This window comes from Prionailurus bengalensis, chromosome B1 (assembly GCF_016509475.1).
Source record: "Prionailurus bengalensis isolate Pbe53 chromosome B1, Fcat_Pben_1.1_paternal_pri, whole genome shotgun sequence".
Lineage (NCBI taxonomy): Eukaryota > Metazoa > Chordata > Mammalia > Carnivora > Felidae > Prionailurus > Prionailurus bengalensis.
Window position 1 is genome coordinate 50757012 of NC_057344.1, and position 15633 is coordinate 50772644.

Genomic DNA, 15633 nt, shown 5'->3' on the forward strand with positions numbered 1-15633 from the left:
TTAAAACTGAGAAATTTTTAAAACATTTTATTAATTAATTTAAAAAAATAGCAAGATTATAGGTTAACATAGTATTTTAAGAAAAATAACACTGTTCTGAAAACTATATATATAAATATAACTATACATTTAGTGAAGATAGTATTGTTTTATATTTTTACAAATGTATACAATGTATTAAGTTGAACACTTAATAATTTATACATAAAGTCATGTCAACAATTATGGAATTTGCATTTCTTAATAAAGAAGAACTGATAACATATGTAGAGTGCAAACACTGATGGTCTCAAAGAGTAACGTGAGCCCCAAACCCCTAGGCTGAGGTCAGGAAAGAATGTGTTTTGTGACTGAACCAGTAAGAATCTACACCAAAGGTTATAAATGGAAAGGTCCACAGGGGCCAGGTAAACAACATAAATAAGGGAGTTCACCAGCTGGGGACCTGAAGAGCTCATGGACTTGTCAAAGGAGGCAATAAGCCCAGTGTTGCCAGATTTGGGGGCTGTTTAAGAAAAACTACAAATCTGAATTTTTATATGAAACTTTCTGATTTTTAAATACTGAAACTGCAAACCAAAACAAAACACATCTATGGGTAAATGTACCCCACGGCACCCCAGTTGGGAAAATGTATTTTCTATATTACAGAGTTATTTAATCTTCAGGAAATTCTTCCCAAAGGAAGATTTATCCTACAGTATGATCCTAATATTAGATCACTAGGAAATGGTAAACTTAAATATAATGAAACAGCATTGAAACAAAAGGTTGTTGTCCAAATGACAAAAATAAAACAAAAGCCGTGGTGCTATGGGAGTAAACAAGCTACTGTATCTAGTGGACAAGGATACTGAAAACTGCCCTCCATATGGTAAAGTGGATGGAGAAGGCTCATCAGGCTCTACCACTGTCTTGAAAAATACTCTTCATAAAATCTAACTCCCTGATTTATAAATCACCCTTCCAATTACTAATTGGGGGTAATACCAGAACGAGGGAGCTTCTGAAAACAAGCACTAATACAATAGCTATAATCAAGAAACACTCACTGAACAAACACCTCGTTGGAAAGCACTGCAAGTGCCACAAAGAATAGAAGTGGTCTCAGCTTTCAGGTAGCCAGTCTAAAAGTGGAGGGGCCTCAAAACACACAAGAAAAAGCTAAACAATATAAGCATTTGAAAATAGGACAGGACAAACATAAAAGATGTCACCTAGACAGTGACATTTCTTAGTTACTAGAAATAATAAATGCTCTAAATTCAAAAGATTCTAGAATACAGGAAGTAGTGGCAGACTTGAAGGTAGATCAGTCTGGTATTAGTGGGTTTCAGAAATCAGTTAAAAGCTATGTTGTAATCTAAACATAAGGCAATTACAGTCCTTAACTAGGGTAATGTCAGAGAGAGGAAAGGAATTTTGGGATAAAAATACTCACCAGAAAAATCAGGAAGATTTGACATCTAACTAAGGATAACACATCCTCTTGTAATAAATTCACCTCTTTATCTACAGAACAAGCAACCCAGTTTCTTCAACAACTGAAGGAGCAATAAATCAAAAAACATAATCCAATCACAATGTAGAGACCATATTTATATGCTATTCAAAACAAACTATAGGGAAAAAACTTTATCAGATAATTAGACATGTGAACACTGAAAACTTGATGATAATATAGGAAAGAGGAAAGAATTGAAGATCTGATTAGGACCTTATTAGCCACGAGCTAATGATTTTGAAGGCTGAGTAACCGGCACATGGGGGTTTATTATACTATCCTATCTACTTTGGTGTATCTTTTAAATTCTCTGTAACAAAAAGTTTTTAAAAATTAAGTGACAAATACAACTTTTACCTACTTAGTGATCTTTATGCAAATTCCATTTCAGTTTTCCTAAAAGTAGAACAAAGGGATTACCGACTTATTTTATATAAGGGCCAAAACAGGAAGATAAAGACTCAGTATTGCTCTTAATTATTACCCATTTTATACAAGTTTTTATTTAATTATAAATATATATAAATGAGGTTTGATGAAAATGAAGCAAAAGTAAAATTCACCATCAAAGAAGACACTTAACAAACTTAGGAAGAAGTAAACAGGGCTCCAGAACCGTAAACTACTAATGTTCAAAATAAATCATTTTTCATTTTAGCTAAATATCACTCTCATAAAAAATGCACAATGCTCAAAATTAAACAATAGAATCATTTCAAATCTGAGTCTGCAAAAATCTAACCTTACAAAGTCCACAAGAGAGTAATTCAACTTCTCAACTCTTCAGTCTTCTGTTTCGCTTTGTGTTTTGTTTTACTAGTGTTTACAGACATTCTAAGCTAAAAATAATTTAGCCACGATGTAATGGAACTAAGGATTAATAAAGATTATCCTAACTCTTAGCTTGATACTTGGCAAAGAGCTGATGTTGAACTGTTGAATGGATCATAAAGATTGCTAAGGTACTGTGATACAGCAACTTTTTGGGTTAGAATGGTTTCTCATGTGACACTTCCTCAAGGAGTAGTGCTACCTCTATCTTTAAAGAAAAGTCTGGATGCTTATACAATATCTAGTTTACGTTAGCAACAACTCCTACACTAGAGACCGAGACAAAGAACCCTTAAAAAAACGTACTGCTAAAGAACAAAGACAATTTAAAAACCTCAATAATGAGACTTGATAGTTTTACCTAAACTTTATTTGTAATTAGATATCTAATATATATTATCTGATAATTTTCTGTGCTGAATCTCGAATTCTGGATAAATTCAAAACATTTAATTCCTATTAACCTTAACCTAGTAACTAACACACATAACGCTAAGTTCTCATTATAGCAAATGTTAGTAAACAAGTAGACTTAGTGATAGACACTCTCTATTCTCATATTTTAAAAAACGGTTATTTCTGGGCACCTGGGTGGCTCAGTCAGTTAGGTGTCCGACTCTTGATTTCAGCTCAGGTTATGATCTCACAGTTTGTGGGTTTGAACCCCATGTCAGGCTCGGTGCTAACAGTATGGACTCCACTTGGGATTCTCTCTCTCCCTCTCTCTGCCCCTCTCCTGCTCACACACGCATGCTCTCTTTCCCTCTCTCAAAATAAATAGACATTTAAAAAATAAAGTTAAAAATTTATTTCTTGTTATACCAATAAAAGGATGAGATAATTAATATTTATATACCCAATGGCAATGTTAAAATATCACCAATTCTACTATAAAAGTCTAATTTTTGTTCAGGCAGGTTTACTAACAAACTATCTCACATTTCATTTTGGCCATCTACTAGCCTTTTCTGGCAAAACTTCAAAAAAATCTATATTTAAAGCTATTTAATTATTTGCTATATTAACTGTATAAATATATGAATACAGTTATACATATTTTATTATCTTTTCAGCTTTAACAATCTGATTCATTTTCATAACTATATTCAAAAGTAGTACATGACTTCTATACTCAATGGTCATAGTACTTTTTTAAAATAGAGGGAAAAATCATAACTTTCTGAGTATACTGAACAATGCTCTCCTCACTTTACTCTGACATAATCAGGGTGGACAGGCTCCCCAAGGAAGAGGGTCTTTATAAAATTAAAACATACCACATACTGTTCTCCAGAGGAGTAAATTCTATTTGGGCAGAATTATTAGCCTCACTCAAGTCATTTCACAGCAGAAAGAACAAACAGGTCTATTGTACATACCATAATTACATTTTGCATGACTTCCTTCAATTAAAATCTTTACTTAAATTAGTATCCATATAGCAGTAGAAAATTTTAAAAGTCATCATCTAATATGACCTAATGATGCCTTCCACTAACAAGGAATTGCTCCGAAAATGACTTCTGATATTTCAAAGCAATTATTGGCATTAGGCCCTCTCCTAGGCAGCATTGCTCAATCCATCTGCAAGAGAAATGTATATGCATGGGTCAGCCTCACTAAAGTTTGTATATATTTGAATGTATATGCACATATTCATTCTTCTACCAGGATCAGAGTACTATGAACCTCCAAAGAAAGACGGAGTATGTTTTGCTCATATTAAGTAATAATGACGTGACTAAACTGATGTCTAGTATAAAATCAGAAGGAATAAAAAAATTTTATTAAGTTTATTTATTTATTTTTGAGAGAGCAAAAGAGTGCAAATGGGGTAGGGGCAGAGAGAGAGGGAGACAGTGAATCATAGCAGGCTCATAGCACAGAGCCTGACTCAAGGCTCAATCCCACGACAGTGAGATCATGATCTGAGCCGAAATCAAGAGCTGGATGGACACTCAACCTACTGAACCATCCAGGTTCCCCAAGAATAAAAAGATTTTTAATGACCTTACTAACCAGTACTGGTTGAGACCAACATCTCAGGTATTTTTCTCACTAGACTGGCAGTTATCCTCATACATATCAATTAGTCTTTAGGTTAAACATGACCAAATGGGAAAAAAGAAGGAAGCACCATAGTTTTACTATAGAACAGAAAAACACTGCATATCTGTGCCATTTATGGCTAATGACATCCATGTTGAAGAAACTCTTCTAAAGAACAGCCCATTTCACAAAATATAGACCATGTACTAAAGAACAGACCATTTCACAAAATACCACGAAAAAATCAGTGTTCACATTCATTAAGGTCTTAAAGTCTAACTCTCAAATGTTTTCTATTTCAGAAAATTCTTACCTTCAAAGCTTACATTTGGTGGGACAGGGTGAAAAAGAATTGTAAGAGAAACTCCCAAGTTAATGTATTAACTCTTACGGTGTTACACAACACACGCACACACGCACACACACACACACACACGCACACACACACACGATAGAAAACACAGAGCTAAAGAGGAAAGTAGACTAGTGGACCAAGGGATTGAACAATGCAATTTTTAGTGAGAATTTCCTTCTCTTTTATTAGGTTTCAGCTGTGGTGTTTCAAGCAGCACCTCTGAACAGGCACAGCTCACTGATCCACAGTCTCCTCAAAGGGTTGGAGGCACACTAATACAATGTCACTGCCATTCTTGTCTGGAAGTCACTGCAAACAATAGAGGAGGAGGGAAAAGCTTTGGTTTAGGTCTGGGTTTTTTCAGAGGAAAAAAGGAGGAATATGGTATGTGATTAAATATCAACTTTTAGCTTCCCTCCTAAGATAAACTTATGATATTTCTTTTGGCTCCTATTCACACTTTTTTTTTTTTTTTTTTTTTTTTGCTTTTAAAAATCAGGCATTAGGCAGCTCTTCCTGCCCATGCGTCCTGTCCCCAGGCTATAAATCAGTCAATCAATCAGGCATTATGCTGTATAAATAGTCAAACTTTGAGTCACTTATCTATCTGATCTTTTACTAGAAACAGTCATTCGCATACACGTAATATATGCAAATAATTTACAAGTACACAAACTAAAAACATAAAGAAACACAAGGGAAAGATAAAAAAAAAAAAAAAAACTTCAGGAAAGTGGTTAACCGTAGCAGAGAGGAAAGGGATTAAAATTGGAAGGAGGTTCACACAAGACTTAAATTGTTTGGATTGGTAATGGTTTGTTAACGTGACCGATTAACATAAAAGTGTTTTATTCTTTAAACCTTTTTGCATTGTTACTTTTTAAAATTTGCTCAATTTTTAAAAAGCTGTCAAGAAGTCAGACTCAGTAGGAAAGTATCCTGGAACCTGGGGTTCCAAATCAGCAGCCAAGGGCTGAATCTGGCCAAGACCTGTTTTGTTTGGACAGCACAATGTTTTGTTTTGCTTTTTAACTGTAATTTGAATGCCTTCAGGCAGGGTATGCGCTCTCCAATTAGCCAGAGTCACCACCATTTTCCTTTCAGTAAATAAGCCTTCTTTAAAAGCTTGAGAAATGAGAATCCTCATACAATGCTGGTTAGGAATGTAAAATGGTGCAGCTGCTTTGGGATAGTCTGGCAGCTCCTCAAAGTATTAAGCATGGAGTTACCACATGACCCAGCCATTCCACTCCTAGATATCTACCTAAGAGAAATGAAAACATATGTCTACACAAAGACTTGTACATAAATGTTCACAGTAGCATTATTCATAATAGCCAAAAAGTGGAACCCAAATATCGATCAACTGATGAACAGATAAACAAAACAGAATACAATGAAATATTATTCCACCATGAAAAGAATGAGGTACTGATAAATGCTACATGGACAAACCTCAAACACATTATGCTCCATAAAAGAAGCCAATCACAGAAGACCATGTATTGTATTATTTCATTTATATGTCCAAAATTGTCAAATCTCAAATCTACAGAGATAGAAAGTAGAGTGACAGAATGATTAAAATGTCATAAAATTGGATCATGATGCTGGTTGCACAACTCAGTAAATATAATAAAAACTACTAAACTGTTTAAACAATGAATTCCAGTGAATTACATGATATATTTATTACATTTCAATAAAGTAGCTTGAAAGTAAATAACCAAAGACATCCATCCAGTTCTTACAGGCTATGAATGAATGCCTAAATTTGGTTCTTAAATTGTCATGTAATGGGGTGCCTGTGTGGCTCAGTTGGTTAAGCCTCCGACCTCAACTCAGGTCATGATCTCAGTTTGTGAGTTTGAGCCCCACATCAGGCTTTCTGCTGACAGTGCAGAACCTTCAGATCTTCTGTCCCAGTCTCTCTCTGCCCCTCCCCTATCTCTCTCTTATCTCTCTCTCTCTCTCTCAAAAATGAATAAACATTTTAAAAAATGTTAATTGTTGTGTAAGGACTCCTAGTGGTCTTGAGGTAAGAACTATGTTCATAATAATACTGTTATTTGCCTTTTAATTGTTTCAAAAACAATAGTGGGTTTAACTGCTGGGACTTTCTGCATGGTGACACTAAAGGATTCTGGTTATTGATAGTCTTGCATTATTCACTGCCACACACCCAGAGCCAAAATATATATATATATTTTTTCTCACTTCAGAATGTCCTCAATAAGGAGGAAAAATTATTAATTTTATTCAATCTCAACTCTTGAATACAATCTTTTTAAAATTATGTGTGACAAAATGAAGCACTTTTGCTGCATACCAAAATGTAAAAATATGTGATTGATTCCATGAGTTGTGGGCCAAACTAGTCACTTTTTTAATAGAATAGCATTTTTACGAGGAACAACTGTCAGTTCCCATGGGAAAATGCATTCTCATTTCCAAATTCACCTATACATAATTTTATAACATAACTGTTTCATAAAGTAGATGCTGCCACTCTCCATGGGAAATCACACCTTACTCCCTTTTAAAACAATATTAGTATTTCAATGGACTTTAGCCAGGGTTAGTAGGAAAGGCCTGTTTGGTGGGTAGATGAGGGAGGAATAAGGCAAAAGGCAGAAGATCAACCTCAGCCTAAGAAACTATTTTGCCCTATCATTGTGACAGGCTAACTAGCATTAACATTTATTACAGGATAAAATTTTACTAAGTTTTAAGAGTTTAAGTTTTAAGTTTTGGGTTTTTTTTTAAGTTTATTTATTTTGAGAGAGAGAGAGAGACACAGAGAAAGAATACCAAGCAGGCTCTGCGCTGTCAGCACAGAGCCCAATGCGGAACTCGAACCTACAAATCATGAGATTGTGACCTGAGTTGAAATTAAAATTTTCTTTTAATTTAGACCAAATAAGGCTTAAAGGTTTATTCAGTTATTTAAAAGGAGACTGTTCTTGGGAATGCAAGCTGGTGCAGCCACTCTGGAAAACAGTATGGAGGTTCCTCAAAAAATTAAAAATAGAACTACCCTACAACCCAGCAATTGCACTACTAGGTATTTATCCGAGGGATACAGGTGTGCTAGTTCGAAGGGACACATGCACCCCCATGTTTATAGCAGCACTATCGACAATAGCCAAAGCATGGAAAGAGCCCAAACGTCCATCAATGGATGAATGGATAAAGAAAATGTGGTGTATATATATATATAATGGAGTATTACTCGGCAATCAAAAAGAATGAAATCTTGCCATTTGCAACTACGTGGATGGAACTGGAGGGTATTATGCTAAGTGAAATTAGTCAGTCAGAGAAAGACAAATATCATATGACTTCACTCATATGAGGACTTTAAGAGACAAAACAGATGAACATAAGGGAAGGGAAACAAAAATAATATAAAAACAGGGAGGGGGACAAAGCATAAGAGACTCAAATATGGAGAACAAACAGAGGGTTACTGGAGGGGGTGCGGGAGGGGGGATGGGCTAAACATGTAAGGGGCATTAAGGAATCTACTCCTAAAATCTCTGTTGCACTATATGCTAACTAATTTGCATGTAAATTAAAAAAAATAAAAGTATGATGTTGAATAAATAAACAAACAAATAAATACATACATACATACATAAAAGGAGGCTGTTCTACACCATGGTATTATTTGCAACTTAAAGTGCTCCTAAATGCTAAGAATCAAACATTGAGAATTATAATTGTAAAAACGTACCAAAAATAGATAATGAATTGGTCATTAGCTCTAAAAGATGATCTGTGAACATGGTGCTTATGAAGATTTGAAAAACCCCCAGGACGAATCTAGAAAACTAAACTGATTCAGGGCAAAAAAGAAATTCCAAAAAAACAGTTAATTGTACTAGTAGTCCAAGCCGTGTGGCACCGCATGAGAAAATACATAGAGCAAATCTGTGAGTGTGTACCCAGTCCTCCATACACAAGAAAAAGATCGGTCTGGTGGATGCAAATGTATCAGTCTCTAGTGGGTTTTTTTGTTTTTGTTTTTTTAATATTTTTTTTTTTAATTTTTTCAACGTTTATTTATTTTTGGGACAGAGAGAGACAGAGCATGAACGGGGGAAGGGCAGAGAGAGAGGGAGACAAAGAATCAGAAACAGGCTCCAGGCTCCGAGCCATCAGCCCAGAGCCTGACGCGGGGCTCGAACTCACGGACCGCGAGATCGTGACCTGGCTGAAGTCGGACGCTTAACCGACTGCGCCACCCAGGCGCCCCAATATTTATTTTATTTTTGAGAGAGAGACACAGAGCATGAGCAGGGGAGGGGCAGAGAGAGAGGGAGACAGAATCTGAAGCAGGCTCCAGGCTCTGAGCTGTCAGCACAGAGCCTGACACGGGGCTCAAACTCACAAACCATGAGATCATGACCTGAGACAAAGTCAGACGCTTAACTGACTAAGCCACCCAGATGCCCCATAGTCTCTAGTGTTTTGAGTATTGTAGAAATAGAAATACTTCGTCCGTAATCTTTTCCATATTTGATAAAATGTCCTTTTGTTCTTACCCTATGCTCACAAGCAATGTTTTGATCTGGTTTCCCAAATTAGTTGATACTAAGGAGAAGCTTGATGGCAGGGACTAATTATTTTATTCACTGTAAACATAAAATGAAGGGTCATAGCTTTCTAACAGATGGCATGTTAGTCCCTAAGTGCTCCATCAACTTTGGGCAAACTAGATAAAATTAAGTTTCTGACCTTGCACAGCTGAAATTTTTATAGAACTAGGTAATTTCTTGATAAGCATATATACTCTATTATTGAACTGAATACATTTTGTTTTAAAATTTTTTACTTCCTTTATGAAGTTATATTATATCTCACTGAATATACCATAAATACAGCCCATAATAATAACAGTAATATTTAAACTAATAGCTAACAGGGGCGCCTGGGTGGCCCAGTCAGTTAAGCGTCTGACTTCAGGTCAGGTCATGATCTTGCTGTTTGTGAGTTCGAGCCCCACATAGGGCTCTGTGCTGACAGCTCAGAGCCTAGAGCCCGCTTCAGATTCAGTGTCTCCCTCTCTGCTCCTCCCCTACTTGCACTCTGTCTCTGTCTCTCTCTCAAAAATAAACATTAAAAAAATTTTAATAAAGTAATAGCTAATATTTATATATGGTTTATTATATACCAGGCACTGCCATTTTACATATTTTAACTCGTTTAAATTGCCATAACAACCTACAAGCAGGTACTGATGTAATCTCTACTTTATAGGTGAATAAACAGAGGCAGAGGACAAATAAGTAACCTGCTCCATAACACACATGGTAAATGGTGAGGCTGAGATTTAATCCACTATTTCTGGCTCCAAAGTTGGCATTCTTAATCTCTTCTCTAGCTTTGTGTTATCAATTTTCTGAATTTTAAGCATCTTACTTTATAGAACAGTTTTGAAATTCCGTATCTAGCACAGCAAAAAATATTTCCCAAATCCCCATGATGAAGCTGTTATGTTGGAAACAGTTTACCCATTCAACTATAGCTTCTATTAGTTTTAATAAGCACAAACATCAAATCATACAACTGCCAGAAGTTAACACAAAATTAATCAGAAAAATATACAAATCATTACTTTAAAATGTATATATGTTCACTTTCAAAGTATACCAACTTGAGTTAAGTATACATATAAAATTAGTCATGATTTTACATTAATAAAATTGGATACTATTCTAAAAGCAAGGATTTTATAGCTTTTAAAGAAAAAATATTAATTTGAGTCTTTCTGACTACTAAACTTAAGTCCTAAACTGACTACTTGAGCCTTAAACAGACTCAAATCACTTAACATGTTAACTTCAAATTCCTGGCTCTCTAGTTATAAATATGCTAGCATAACTTGTTGTTTTATGGATTAGCCATTCTACAAGCTAGACTGTAATTAACCACACATCACATAAAATAGCTTTTTATTTATGCTTTCCTTCCAATTACTCCTCAGATTTAATAAAGTCAACACATGTCACTAGACTGCTATATTCCAAAATTCTATTTTCTCTTTTTACCTTGATATTATATTAAAAGAAAAAGCATTTCTCCAGAAGCAATCTTTTTTTTTTTTTAAAGTTTATTTCTTTATTCTGAGAGAGAGAGAAAGAGAGACAGCAGGGAAGGGGCAGAGAGAGAAGAGGCAGAGTCCCAACCAGTCCCCACGTTGTCAGTGCAGAGCCAGATGCAGGGCTCAATCTCGTGAACCGAGAGATCATGACCAGAGCCAAGATCAAGAGTCAAATGCTCAACCAGGCACCCAGAGACAATCTTTTGTTTTACTAGCAATGTTCTTGGTTGTTTTTTTTTTCTTTAAGTTTATTTTCTTTCAGTTACCTCTACACTCAACATGGGGCTTGAACTCACAACCCTGAGCTCAAGAGTCACATGCTCTTCAGATTGAACCAGCTGGCATCCCAGCAATGTTCTTGTTTTTTCTCTGGGTGCCACTTAAAGGAGTGTATTCAACTTATGAAAATTATGAAGCCATGTATACTTCACTATATGTATATTACATATGTCAATAAAAAGCTGTTTTTTAATGGGTGTCTGGCTGGCTCAGAAGGAAGAACATGTATGCTTGATCTTGGAGTAGTGGGTTCGAGCCCTACGTTAGGTATAGAGATTACTTAAATAAATAAGCTTTTTTTAAAAAGCTGTTTTTTAAGTCTGTGCTTAACTTTCCTTCATCAAAAACCATTACATATCAACCTTACTGGCAGCTGTCATTTAAAAAAAAAAACAACTTTTTTTACAATGTTCTATAGCACTGAGTGATATTCGACTTGTATTTTCAGCACATGGAAAAAAAGAGCCATCCAAGATATTCTGTGAAACCAAGAAAAGCTACTTGATTCTTTCAGAAACCCCTAAGATTTAAAGATCTCAAAAGGAAAGAAAACATTTTTCAGCTTTTATACTGTCATGTTTTTCTCACAACAACTTTATCACGTAGATACTATTACACACTTGTGGGAGACGGTGTTTTCCAAAGACAGCCACAACAATACATATCCCAACCCAAAGGCTTTTCTCATGTGACACTGATGTTCCTCCATTAAAAGATTAGTCTATGTTCTCTCTCTCTCTCTCTCTCTCTCAAAAATAAATAAACATTAAAAAAAAAAAATTTAAAGGGCGCCTAGGTGACTCAGTTGGTTGAGGGTCCAACTTCAGCTCAGGTTATGACCTTGCAGTCTGTGAGTTTGAGTCTCACATTGGCCTTGTGCTGACAGCTCAGAGCCTGGAGCCTGCTGCGGATTCTGTGTCTTCCTCTTTCTCTGCCCCTCCCCCACTCGCATTCTGTCTCTCTCTCTCAAAAGTAAATAAACATTAAAAAAAAGATGAGTTTATGCCTCCTCTTCTGGAAACTGTTTAGATCTTTATATCAGCCTGAGTAAATAAGTGGGACAGAAGATACTGTGTGACTCCCAAGGTTAGGACATAAAAGCCAATACTATTTCCACCTGGCTTTCTCACTCTCTCAGGACACTTGCCACCAGATTGTGAGTAGGTATTCTGCCTACCACCCCAGCTACACTCAAGCCAATAGGCAGCATTAACCACCAGACCTGGGTGACTGGGCCTTTTCCAGATGATTCCCATACCCAGCTTTCAAGTCTTCCAGCTACACCCCAGACAGCATGGGGCAGAGACAAGCCCTCCCTGCTTTGTCCTGTCTGAATTCCTGACCTACAGGAAACCATAAGATAATAAATGATTATTGTTTCTTAAGCCACTAAGCTATTAAAAGTAACTGGTTATGCAGCAATAAGAAACTAAAACACTTTATAAATAAGGATCACAGGTGGGTAACCATCTACCAAATGGCAAAGCCAGAATTCGAATCCATGTCAGCCTATAGGTAAAGCCTATACTCTTCCTACCATAGGATATTGCCTCCATGTTTGTTCCGAGGTACCCACATTTTCAAATAAAGCAACAATCTCCAGATTGAGAATTCTAAGAGCAATAAACAGCCTCCAGTATTAATGACCTCAATTAATACTTAGGACAATAGGTCATTCAGTTAGCAAGCTCAAAATTCTAGCATTATTTTTGACACATCTATACCCTTCACACCCTAATAACATCCTATCTAATAGTACCCATATCCTAGTGATGCTTACAAAATCTATGTTGGGGTGCCTGGGTAGCTCAGTCCGTTAAGCATCCCACTCTTGATTTCAGCTCAGGTTATAATCTCACGGTTTGTGAGTTCAAACCCTGTATCCAGTTCTGTGCTGACAGTGTAGAGCCTGCTTGGGATTCTCTGTCTCCCTCTCTCTCTGCCCCTCCCCTGCTTGTACTCTCTCCCTCTCCCTCTCAAAACAAATAAATAAACTTAAAACAATTTTTTTCTACATCAATGACAATAAACCTGGACAATTACAGAACACTTTACAAAGTACTTTAACAATCACTAATTTGATCTTCAGAAAAGACTTCTATTAGATAGGTAAGGCATACGCCATACAGATGAGGCTCAAAAAAAGTAAAAAATAACTAGCTACTAATTTAGTAGCTACTTAATAGTTAAAAACATCATGGTTAAGTAGGGACTCAATTTAAGATTTTCTGACACTAAGTTCAGTGCTCTTTCAACTCAAAGAATCTGAAAGAACATTTATGGATCACTTCTCGGCCTTTTGGCTAAGATCAAGTGTGAAAGAACATTTATGCAATGCCTTCTGTGTATATTTCCACATACAACATTTTCTCTACAAATTTAAGTATCTACTTCATGCTAAGCACCATGGAAGGCACTGTTTAATTTATGTTCTTCACTCTGACTAAAGCTGATCTCTATGAAAAGCCAGTCTTTCCCCACTTGGAACCATTCTCTATATGACCAATTACCAACTTTTCCTAATCTACCTGCTTAAACACAGTGTTTAAAAACTGTCAAAGATGACATCTTACCCATAAAAATAAAGGTCAAATTTCCTTATCTTCTTTCAAGATCTTCTGTAATCTGATCATACCTTATTTTATTAAATTGACTTCCCTGCACTTGCTCAGAAAAAACAAATAAATCTCTTGCTTCTTCCCCAAATTTGCTTTCTTAACACTTTCTTGCTTTTTTGTTTATACTGTCATCCAAATCTGGAAGTGATTCATCTTCAACCCTTGACAGACAGTCCCTTCCCTCCAACACCTTACAATCCACCATTGAGCTACAAGTAACAATCTAAAACAATGTATAATAATCCAGTTAGGTAGTACACATTATAGTTTACAGGGATTTAGAGGGGAGGAATCACTGAGGGATGCAGCAATGCCTTCAGGAAGAAGTAACACTTGAAATGGGCTCTAACTGACAGACAGGATTCCAAGTGGCAGAAGTAAAAACAGCCCAAGCTGAAGAACAACCTAAAGGCCTTCTCTTCTACTCTACTTCTTCCCATTTACATCTTACTAATCCTTTAGCCAATATCATCTCCTTCAAGGCTTCCTCAGTTACTCTACCATCTTACCTAAAGTTCTCTTCTCTGAGCTTCTGGTACAACTGCTATCTACAACACTCAGTCTAACACGTAATCATTCCATATTATAGACCTTTCCTCTTTGACTTGACAGCTACATGTCTCTACATAGTCATTAGGCATTTGTTATCTGCTAAGCTGAACTCAACTCAGCAGCCATTGTTGCTTTCAGTCATTTAAAAATCCATGAACAGGGGCACCCGGGTGGTTCAGTTGGTTAAGTGTCTGACTTCAGCTCAGGTCATGATCTCGCCATTCATGGGTTTAAGCCCCACGTCAGGCTCTGTGCTGATGGCTCAAAGCCTGGAGATGGCTTCAAATTCTATGTCTCCCTCTCTTTCTAACCCTCCCCCACTCATGCTCTGTCTGTCTGTCTGTCTCTCTCTCTCTCTCTCTCTCAAGAATAAACACTAAAAAATTGTTTTAAATAAATAATAAAAATCCATTTAACATAACACTGTTTCTTAACTTACCGGGCATCTCCTTTGGAAAGATTAGTATTTACAGGACTAAGAATAACCTTGTTTGCATCTACATCCACCACACATTTGGTATGCAAGTCAATTTCTGCAGATGAAAAAAGAAAAAAAAACCAGAGAAAATAGTCATTTTTAAAGTAGTTTATTTCAGAAAAAATCATTTGACAAAAATCCAACACTCTTTACACTCAACAAACTAGAAATAGAAGGGAACCTCTCAACCTGATAAGGGACATCTACAAAAGCCTGAAGTTAATACCGTATTTGATGGTGAAAGACTAACATCAGGAATAAGAAAAGGATATTCTATAACTGCAACTTCTGTTCAACATTGTTCTAGAAGTTCTGGTCAGGGCAGTTAGGCAAGATAAACAAAAAGGATCCAGATTGGAAAGAAAGAAGTGAAACTATCTCTACTTGTGATGATATGGTCTTATAGACAGAAAATCTTAAGGAATCAGGGGTGCCTGGGTACCTCAGTCAGTTGAGAAGAGGACTCTTGATTTTGACTCAGGTCATGATCCCAGGGTCATGGGATGGAGCCCTGTGTTGGGCTCTTTGCTGAGCATGGAGCCTGCTTAAGATTCTCCCTCCCTCTCTCTCTCTCCCTTTACCCCCTCTTCCCACACGCACTCTCTCTCTCTCTAAATAAATTAATTAAATTAAAAAAAGAAAATCCTAAGGAACCCATTTTAAAACTATTAGAATAAACAAGTTTTGCAAAGTTGTAGGATACAAGATCAATACCGTATACAAAAAGCAGTTGTGTTTCTATACACCAGCAATTAAAAAAAAAAAAAAAACAGAAACAAGAAAACAATTTCATTTATAATGACATCAAAAAGATTTAAATACTTTTGAAAAGTATTAAAAGAATATAAAATAGAATATAAA

The 15633-nt window shown here is 36.1% G+C and overlaps 1 protein-coding gene across 1 annotated transcript in view; it reads right to left on the reverse strand.

Annotated features, from left to right (window-relative positions):
* KIF13B (kinesin family member 13B) overlaps positions 1 to 15633 on the reverse strand; it is a 202930-nt gene that overhangs the window by 171999 nt on the left and 15298 nt on the right. Inside the window, exon 2 of the mRNA XM_043565066.1 lies at positions 14734 to 14827. Within this exon, the coding sequence (XP_043421001.1) occupies positions 14734 to 14827 (94 nt within the window). The remainder of the gene's footprint in view (positions 1 to 14733; positions 14828 to 15633) is intronic.